Source organism: Rhagoletis zephyria, unplaced genomic scaffold (genome assembly GCF_001687245.7).
Source record: "Rhagoletis zephyria isolate East Lansing unplaced genomic scaffold, Rhagoletis_zephyria_1.1 Rzeph_scaffold_00815, whole genome shotgun sequence".
Taxonomy (NCBI): Eukaryota; Metazoa; Arthropoda; class Insecta; order Diptera; family Tephritidae; genus Rhagoletis; species Rhagoletis zephyria.
Window position 1 is genome coordinate 148,200 of NW_016157899.1, and position 10,473 is coordinate 158,672.

General features: G+C 34.3%; 1 protein-coding gene across 1 annotated transcript in view; it reads right to left on the reverse strand.

The window, feature by feature from the left end:
• Positions 1–5,760: 5,760 nt before the first annotated feature.
• The window catches only part of Lrp4 (LDL receptor related protein 4), an 11,493-nt gene continuing 6,780 nt past the window's right edge, over positions 5,761–10,473 (reverse strand). Inside the window, exons 8-15 of the mRNA XM_017614384.1 lie at positions 10,027–10,467; positions 9,809–9,961; positions 9,353–9,744; positions 9,170–9,295; positions 8,990–9,107; positions 8,409–8,883; positions 8,180–8,337; positions 5,761–6,488 (exon numbers count right to left, since the gene is read on the reverse strand). Coding sequence (XP_017469873.1) covers positions 6,366–6,488; positions 8,180–8,337; positions 8,409–8,883; positions 8,990–9,107; positions 9,170–9,295; positions 9,353–9,744; positions 9,809–9,961; positions 10,027–10,467 — 1,986 coding nt within the window. The 3' untranslated portion in view covers positions 5,761–6,365. The remainder of the gene's footprint in view (positions 6,489–8,179; positions 8,338–8,408; positions 8,884–8,989; positions 9,108–9,169; positions 9,296–9,352; positions 9,745–9,808; positions 9,962–10,026; positions 10,468–10,473) is intronic.

The following is a 10,473-nucleotide window of genomic DNA, read 5'->3' on the forward strand; positions in this document are numbered from 1 at the left end:
GAGTTTTTTTTAAAGCTTTGCTAATACATAAGCGACCGTCTGCCTGTAAGATGCAAAAATTAAAAAAACCCAAACATTTTAATTAGTTTTTTTTTTTGTAAAATGTATAGGAGAATGAGTTACTCCATTTAGGTTTAAAGGTACGAAATTAAAAAAAAAGTTAAACAAATTTTGAATTTTTTTGAATTTGAAGAAAAAACAATAAAAAAATTTAGAAAAGTGCAGTTTTAATTTGTTTTATATACATTCGGATGTATGTAGTTATATGTTTGTATGTATGTACATAGTTAATCCATATCTATTAACTATTGGGAACTTTCAATGCATGATCTTGTCTGTGTATGTATGTTTTTATGTATGCTTCAGTTTTTGTTTTTATTATTTGCTTTATTGACAGTAATTTACACGTATTCAGTCGATGATTTATTTATTTATTTACTTACATATTTCTTAAATACATAAATTGTACAAACATATATGTATGTGTGCATGTATTTATGTATGTATATTTCTCGTGGTACATATTTTGTTAACGAAGAAAAGTAAAAAACTTGTGAAAAATGCACATTTCGTAAACTATGTTGCTACATACGTACAAATACATATGTATGTAATAACAATTACATACAAATACAGACGCGTTTCATTTTCATTTTCATTTTGGTTTTTTTTTTGTTAAAACAATTTAACATTTTTCCAGTAAATTGTTTGCTTGTTTTTGTTGTTTGCTTTTCTAATGCTATTTTTCATGTTTTTTCTTTTGTTTTTGTAATAGAGTTTTGTTCTTTCATGGATGGAGATATGTTTGTAACCAATAATATCCACCTTATCTATGTATGTACATATGTACTTACTCGTATTTTTTTTCCTTCATATACATAATTAAATTTTATTTGTGTTACAGTTAGAATAATCGTTTCTAAAAAATTTAAATGTAAATTAGAAAATAACAAAATTAATTATTTGATAAGTAAAATGCTTGTAATTTTTTTTTTTTTAATATACATTTACATACATGCAGCTGCGCTAAGCCTACTTACAACTCTATATTCAAAAGTACTGTTGCAGTTTGTAAACCTTTTCGCCGCGAGAATTTGAATTTTAGAAATTTTTTTGCTTTATCAAATATGTATTTTTTTTTTTTTACTATAGAAACACTTGTTGACGTGCAAACATGTACAAAACAAATTTTTGGAGAAAAAATTAAGGAATATTATTTAAAAATTTTGCATTTACGAGTACTTAAATAGTTTTTTATTTAAAATTTTATTTAATTTTACACTCACATATTTAGACCCGTTTTTGCAGTGGCGAGCTAACTTACATTAGGCAGTTAATTCGCGATTTTCAGTACAAAAATTTTAAGTTAACTGCCGTATATGAGCTAACTCTACACTGTAAAATCGGTAGTTAAAGTAGTGAATATTTTTTTAGTTATTGATATTTATTTCGTTTTTGTATTTACAATTCATTCACTAGTTTTTTGGATTGCTGATCACTCCACATTGCCTGTATGAGCCCGCGGCAAAGTTGGAGCAACCTTCGTGCAAAGCAAAAAATTGTGAATAGTTTTAGAATTAAATTTATAAATTCTTCCACCTAGCTGCATATTTTCTTAGAAAAAAAAAACTTTAATAATCATGGTATTTGCTTAAGCGTTGTGTTGTATTAGAATAATTTTTGATTCAAGTAAATAAAATATATGGGAGAATATTTACAAATGTTTGAACGATACGAAAATTTAAATAAGCTTACTAAAACATTAAAACCAAAAAACTCAAAAGTTCTAAAGAATAAAATCTATACATATAATAAAATTGCTACAGTCTGTACATTATAGCTATTAAAGAAAAATTAATTTATTAGAGCAATATAACCAAAATAACAATTTTTAGAATTTTTACCTGCCTGTCTGTCCCTCTGTCTGTATGTTTGTAAGCGCAACAATCGAAACCTAAAGCATGAAATTCAATAGAGATTTCAGCGATGTATTGCTGGACGTATAACTTAAAATATAGGGGGGAAAAAATAGAGAGTTGCCACCTGTTTGATAACTGCATTTTAAAACAATTGATAACATAAAGTAAATATTTAAATATGGCTGTCAAAAGAAAGAGATTTAAGTGGGCTTACAGCCGAAAATATTTTTGTGGAAGTTGCCACATGTTTGAAACTTTTAATTTAATTTAATTGATAAGATAAATTAAATATTGCAATATGGGTTTCAACCTGAAGAGGTTTTGGAAAGTTTACTGCCGAAAATATTTTTGAGGAGGGTTGCCACCTGTTGGAAATATTGTTTTTAATTACAATAAGGGCATCAAAAAACAAAAAAAAAATACTTTTAAGGCGCAGTGAAGCACGCCGAGTATTTGCTAGTTTGCAATAAAAATTGTTGTACCTCTCTCCCTCTCTTTTCATGAAGAGAATAAGTGGTTGTACATTAGGGTGGTCCTTCAAAGTATAAACATACAAGAAAATTGGTAAACTAAAAAAAAATTTGGAAGTCCAAATTTTGTAGAATTTTTGCGATTTAAAGAAATTTAACTTTTTCAAAGCCTGACAGTGACCCCAAAAATTCGTTAAAAATTTTTAAATTTTCGTGGAGGTTTTTATTTTGTACCTAAAACCACCCTGCTGTAAATCCATACATATGTACGTACTATGTATTGTACACATATCTCGCGAGATAAGCTTTTTAAAGCTCTTTGTAAAGTTTATTTCAACGCAAAGAGTGTAAAAGCTCTCTCTGGCTGTCACTGAGTTAGTTATGGGGTTTCAAAATCTCGAAAATTTACTTCTTTTTTATAATATCTGATTTTGAAACTGTGATTTGAAAGAAATTAGTTGATCGAGCTAAGGATCAGGTATCAAGCGTGCAAAGCTTCTTAAGTTTTTGACCACATAAGATATGTAATATGGCAAAAGCTCACTCTGGTCGTCCCAGAGCTAACCAAACGCTTCATAGCGTAAATCAGTGGTCGGCAGGCCATAGCTCACTGAGCGCTGTGAGCATTTAACGCACACAGACTCAGTTTTGAATCGTTTGAATGTGTTAGAATGCCGACCCCTGGCGTAAATCATTCATGATCACAGCTATATAACTTTTTCTTTAGAGAGAGAGAGATAGAGCTTTTCCCTGCACACATCTATGGGGGGAGCGCACAGAGTAAAAGGTCTCTCTGAGCATCACTGACCTATATAAAATTTACCGAAAATTAAAAAAAGCGGGCAAAGCGATGCTCTACACCATCGATGGGCAGATATAGCTTTTACTCTACACGTGGCTAAAAAAATGTATAGAAAGCTTAAAAGAGCTTTGCCCTAAAATGTATTTCAGCGGAAAAATCTGTGTGTTTTTGTTTTTTTTTGATCTCTCGACTAAATTGAAGCAGCTTAGAAAGATAAAGAACTCTCTATCTAACCACCAAAAAAGCTTCACGTTTGTCTTTTAAATAAATTAAACTTTAATTCTAAAACCGAATTTTGAAGAACTTATTTTAAAATATGTGAGAGAACTGTTAAATTAAGTATTTTTTCAACTAATTTAGAAAAAGGAAACATAAAAAATACCGAAAATATTTTGAAAAAAAAATTAAGCGAGTTAAACGAAAAGAATTAACATTTCAATTCTTGAAAATTAAAAAATGTAAAACTTGTATGATTTCTGCAAAATTTTAGGATCTGGAAAACGATTTCTCATGAGTTAAAAGTGCTTAAAATATCAAATTTGGAAAAAATCGAACTTATTAAAATAAAATGCTTGAAAACTATCAACATACATACTTTTGTAAATATTGGAACAAACGTCGCTTGTTTATTTTCAAAATATTAAATAAAAATTCAATTGTCAATAATAAAAAAATTTGGCATTTGAGCTAAGCTTGGCCGTCAAGATTAAACTTTTGTTTTTATAAAAATTCCAATTTGAGAACTACATATTTATCGATCTTTTAAGTAATGTAAAATTTTCAGAAAACTTTAAAAACTCGAAAATGTTTTAAACTAAAAGAACGGCATATTTAAGAAAAAACTAAAATTAGTTTCAATAAAGAATTAAATTATATTTGAAATAGAAGTCGGAAAATATTTTTGTTTTATTTTTTTTAAGCAAAAATTTAAAAGTCAATAAAATTTTGTTTTATAACGGAAACTGAAAAAAATAATTTTTATATTTTAATCTTAAAAAGTAAGATTTTATTAATTTTTGAAAATATTCCTTCACAGAGTGATAACTCTTATTTTATGTCGCTGATTTTTTTATTGCATAATTAAAACTTTAAAACCAAGAAATATTTAGCAAGTTTTTTTTAGTTTTTTTTTTTTAATTTGCTAAAATTTGTTTTTGCAGATGTAATTTAATTTCAAATAACTAGTATGTTAAAAAAAAGTAAATCAATATCAGCTACTTGGTGGAAATTGCATTTAAAAAAATGTTTTGTGTAATTAGATTTACTACAAAGAGCTTAGATTTCGACTCGCAAATATTAAATATTTTCTTTATTATTTTAGTTAGGTGGCAAAAGAATTAATATTATCCAAGAAACAATTCCGAAAATCGTCTAATGCCAATTTTGCTATGCGCAGAGTGTGTAAGAGCACAGCGAATTGGCGTTAAACGTTTTACACTTATTTGAATAAAACTTATCACTAACAATAAATTTTAAATTTTTACACTTATGTACATATACATATGTTTTCCTGTACATATTACTATTTTTTCCTAATTTTAATTGTTTTGGCACAAATTCACAGTTTTACTCATCACTTCTGCTGGCGCACAACGAGTAATATTTCTCATTTACAGGCTTTCATACATAAATATTTATAGTTTATTTTATATATATACTGTTTTTTTTTTGTTATTTATTTATTTATGTATGTACTACGTAGTTGGGCGCATTTTCATGCTTTCTCACATTTTGAAATTATTATTATTTTCTGTTCCTACTTTAAGTGATTTGCTTCGTCGTTTGCTACGCATTCTAAGCGTACTGACTCATTAGCTACTGCANGTGTAAGAATGCATTCAATTTGCATGCACGTATATGTATGTATGTAGCAGAATTTTTTGAGACGCTAAGCGATTTTTCACTATTTACAAATTTTTAGAACGGTCACCTTAATGCCGCCGACGACGCTTTGACGTATTTATTCTCTTAACTATATACTCGTTATCCTCAAACTTTTTTCTTGTCTAAATACTTTGCACAATTTGTTGTTGCTTGTCGCTGAGTTTTAGTTTTGTTCAGTGTTGCAAATAGGAAAGTGTCTTTTTTTATTACAAAAAAAAAAAAACTCATATTTTTCATTGCTGCCTCTTTCACGGTTATTGTTGCTTTAAAATGCTTTACTAAAGTCATTTTGATTCTTCAGTATTTTTACACGTTTGCACCTCTATGTACGTGTGTATGTATGCGTAAAAGGCATGTTCGTCTTATATTTTCAAAGTACTATTTTCCACTAGTGTCAGTCCAGTTTTCCTTTTACAAAATCTGTAGTAACTCTCATAGTTGAAATGAATTACTGTATTACTAAATCCAATTAAAAAATCAGATACACCGAAAAAAATTTATACAAAAATTTCGATTTACATATTTTTAAGTTTTAAAAACTTTTTTTTTTTGCACAGTGTAGTGGAGTAGTGGAGTGGTGGTGCAGTTGACGGCATAATTTATTCTTTTTGCTTAGTTAGTTTGTTGTTGTAAATTAGTTAATCTGCAAATTTTTGTATCAATAAACGATTGCTGTCTAATAAAAATACATACATACATTTACACACACACACACATACAAATAAATATGTAGTTTCATTCTATGTATTTATTTATCTTTTTGCAATTAGAAACAACCGTGCATTTTGCTTCATTTACATTTCATCTATTAACTATTTACTCGCTTTCTACATACACATTTACTCATTTGCGCCAATTTATTCTTCAGCTTTCTTTTTAACTTCTACATATTTACACAGAAATTGTTTGTTTTTTTTTTTTGTTTATTATACAATAAATACTCAAATACATTCATCATGAAGGTTTCGAAATTTGCAAAAACAAAAAAGAAAAAACGGTAGTTGCCAACAGAGAAACTTATTAAAACTTGAAGTCATTTCTCTAAATCCGCTACACTAACAACTATTCCTCTTATCCATACTTTCGTTACATATTATATATGTATATATTTAGAATTGTTTCTCCCAGTGTATATCTGAAATTCCTTTGGGAAAAACTGCAGCCTGTACTTTTAGTTAATTTCTCGCGCAGTTTTTAGCGTTTCGCTTTAAGTTTTAGATTTCGAATTTGTTCATTTTATTTTTATTTTTACAATATGCCTGTGCCCAGTCGGTTCTTCGACGCCTTGGCTTACGTTATTGTTGAGAGTGTCGTTAGTTTGGTGGAAGGCGATGCCATTGGCGATGGCGTCGGCACGAAGAGGCTCGACGACGCTGTCTCGGTGGTCATGCTACGCTCCTCGTAGACTCGATCCTAATAAAATGAAGCGATAAAAGTAAATGAAATAAAAAAAGAATCATTTAACGCGGTATAAGCTGAGAAGTTTGCAAAGTTACTATAAATACTTTATATCTTTTAAGCTGAAAATACCGAAACACTTGGTAGAGAAGTACATAAAGTCTCGCACTATGACTAAGGACTTACAGCCATCACTCGTTCGGTATTTACTTAACTTAAAGTAATGGAAAGAGTTTAGAGCTCTATGTAGAAGCGATTTCTGGCAGCCTCTCAGTCACTAACGAATAGATAGAGACTGGCCGCTTTACAGACTTACACACGAGGATGATTCCTACTGCACCGCCTGCACCAGCTAATCGAGGACGCAGAACAATGCTTTTTCGTTGCCCGAGATTTGCAATCGAAAGGGATGACTTGAGCAGGAAGTTGGGGAGCTATTTAAGGTTGACAACCTTGTGGACTTTATGCTTGAGTCCATAGGAAATTGGTCCGACGTTTGTCATAGGCTAGATTATTTTGGCTGCTCTTATCCCGCGAAGGGTTAGCTGTATTCAGTTCAGCCAGACAAACAAAAGAGTACTGGCCCGATTTCCTCCAAATCACGGCAGGTACGACAGTAATCGTTTGACTAAATAGCTGCCCCTTCTAATAGCATGGGTGCCCATCAGGTAGTGGCTGTCTGAGCAGTGGAAAGGTAGAGGTCTACACATATCTAAATTAGGCGAAATATCCTGCACGTAGGCACTGCAGACCATTTTGTATTTGTCCGTTGGATAAAGTTATTTTCCAGCCAGAGTTTGCAAGAAGATAGCAGAATGCCCGCACTACGATCGGTACTGATTACAGACAGTAAGGTACCTTTCCTTGCTAATTCATTGGGAGCATAGTTGCCCGGTATGTCTTTATCGCCTAGAATTAGTGCCACAACTCATTGCCAGCTCAATTAGAGACCTGAATTTTCGAGGTAGATTTGTCACAATTGTAGGCAAACATTTCTACTTACACAATTTTTATGAGATCTCAGTGTGACTGCAAAAATGAGTTTATGGCAGTTGCTAAGTTTCCTAAGCTCTATGGACTGGTTTAAAAAGTATTAGGAGTCCTGAGTCTACGGTGGAATACACCGTCTAGGTGGGCTGACTTGTAAACTCAAGAGCCACTTCAAACTAACTTAGCCTTATTTATGAAATATGTCGTCCGATAACGGACTGAGGCTGCGTGACTCAAACCAATGTAATCGGAGCCCCAAGATACAATGTGAAAAGATCCGAAGACAGGGAACCTCACTTCACAACAAGTTATACTTTGGAGTGAGTAGAAGATTGACCAGTAAAGTCCACCTCTCCTGACGAACAAACATTTAGCATTAAGCCTTACGTTGTGCCCATCCTTATGTACATACATATAACACATGGCTTCATTAAGTCTTTTTTAATAGAAGAAACGAATTTTGAGCTATGCATGTTGAACTCGGCGCAAACCGCTTAAATGCTCATTCTCCAACTTGTGGATATTGCCGGAAACTTCAAATTATGTTCAACATTTTAAGGTTTCAAAGAAAAACTTATGTGCAATATTTTTTTCGGAAGTTTTGATATGGTGAATTGCTTGGTCGTAAAGATGCAAACGTACTGCGCACCAGAACAGGGAGTGTATTCCATTTCCAGTTGCATTTCGAATCAATATTATATTCAAAATCTACTTACATGCGATTTGTCGTATTTGAAACGTTTCCAAATATTCGTTTTTGGCTCCATTGGCGTACCATCCACATTGTAATTGGGATTGGAGAATGTCAGCACAGATCGACTGGAGCCACGCGAGTGCCTTTTCGTTTTATTGCGTTTCGAATTGAATATGAGAACTGCAGAAAAAGAGCAGAATGGTACAAAATATTATCTAAATCTAAAGAAATTCTATACATTCCCAACTCACATATGATGGCGGCTATGATCAGGAGAAGCATCACAATCACGACACCGCTAGCGATGAGTATGAATGTTTCACGCTCATTCGTCTTTGAACTTGCTTCGTATGTATCGTCATCATGCTCCGTTGAAGCGCCGTCGCCATCTGTCGCTTCCTCGCCATAATCTGGTGTGTTGTCGCCGCCGCTACGGCGCGGCACTAAGAATCTCGGTGTGGGTTTACATTCACGATCATCGGACTGATCGGGACAAGCGCACACATAGTCTGAGCCACGGAAGAGGCAAAGATGTGTGCAACCGCCATTCTCCTGGGCACATTGATTCCACTCCTCCACTTGACGTTTGATCGAGACTGCGCGTATATCGAGCGCGCCATTGAGAGAGTCGCGTATTTCTACGGGATTGCTGAAGCCACGCCCCTTGCGAAATGAACGATAGACGGATTTGTTGTACCAGTCGGTCCAGTAAATGCTGTTATCGAACTGTTAGAGAGTAAGCAAGAGGATAAGAAAAATATGAAGTTAATAAGTGCAAATTGGGTGGTCGACAAGAGAAAATAATTAGTAAATTAGTCGGCATCTTGCTAACCATTGTCAGACCAAATGGATGCGGCGCATAGTCCACAATCTTTGTGCGGCGCTTGCCATTGAAGTCGACCGAGACAATATTGTCTTCCAACGCATCGGCCCAAAGTAGGCGGCGGTTACTGTGAAAAGAGAAGAAATTTAAATGGAACTTTTTTCTCACTAATCTTGCGTCAAAACTCACTCAAAGTCCAGCGTCAGTCCGGTGGGGAAACCTAAATTGTCGGTGACAATAATGCTGCGATTAGAGCCGTCCAACAAGCTACGTTCTATGCGTGCCGGTGCGTCCCAGTCAGACCAGAAGAGATACCTGAACAAATATGCAATGAAAAACCTTTTGAAAGGCAAATGCTGCAGCTAAACAAACCCTTTGCGCGGATGCAGGATCAGCGAACGTGGATCACCTAAATCTTCGGAGATGAGTTCTTTGCGGCAACTGCCATCCAAACGCGCAACTTCAATGACTTTTCGATCTGTGTCGGACCAGTAAAGATTATCTGCAATCCAGTCGACTGCAATGCCATTCGGTGTCAACAGTTCTTTATTTACAATAGCCCTGCTGTCAGAGAGATTTGTGAGATCAACGCGTCTAATTACGTCTGTGTTGACGTCCGCGAAGTAAAGCAACTTCTTGCGGAAATGGTAGTCGAGCACAACGGCGCCATGTACAGCATTTATGGGCAATACCACGTCCATGTAATCGGGCATATTGAGCGAGATCATGCCAATGCCGGAGCGTTGGGCAATCAGTAGGTACTCCTGCGTGCAAAATTGTATGGCAAATTAGAAAAGCGGTTTTGCTGTACCAGAAAGAGAAACTTACATCTGGTAAGGTCTGACACTGATTGGTGCTGCCTTCTTTCAGTTTGAGACCGATGGGACATCTACAAGAATAGCCCGTTGGATTGCGCAGACAAAGGTGCGAACAGCCACCATTGTTGTTGCCGCAAACATTTTCCGGTTGCGTTTTGTTGACCTGTTGATATGTAAGTGGTTATGTCACAATACATTTATAAATATAGTAAGTAATATGTTTCTTACCGTTATCACTTTGATATCCATCAATCCATCTAGATTGGTCATTATTTCCTTTTTCGCTGTAATGTTTCGTCGATCGGTCATATGCAAAGCTTTCGATTTCCAATCCGTCCAATAGATATGATCATCAGTCATGGCCAGCGCATAAGGATGGTGCAGTGAGGACATTATCAATTTACGCTGATTGCCAGTGTAGTCACACGAATCGATAGTCTTCAGCTGCGCATCGACCCAGTAGATACGTTTCGTCTTCAAGTCCAGCGACAAACCATTTGGCCAGCCAAGATTCGAAGTGACAATACGTTGTCGACTTTCACCATCCATATGCGCACGCTCGATCTTGCGATAATGTCCCCAATCAGTCCAAAACAGGAGCCCAGCCTCGTAGTCCAAAGCTAAGCCGCGCGGTGATTCCAAATCTTTATAGGCGATCAGATGACGATTTTTACC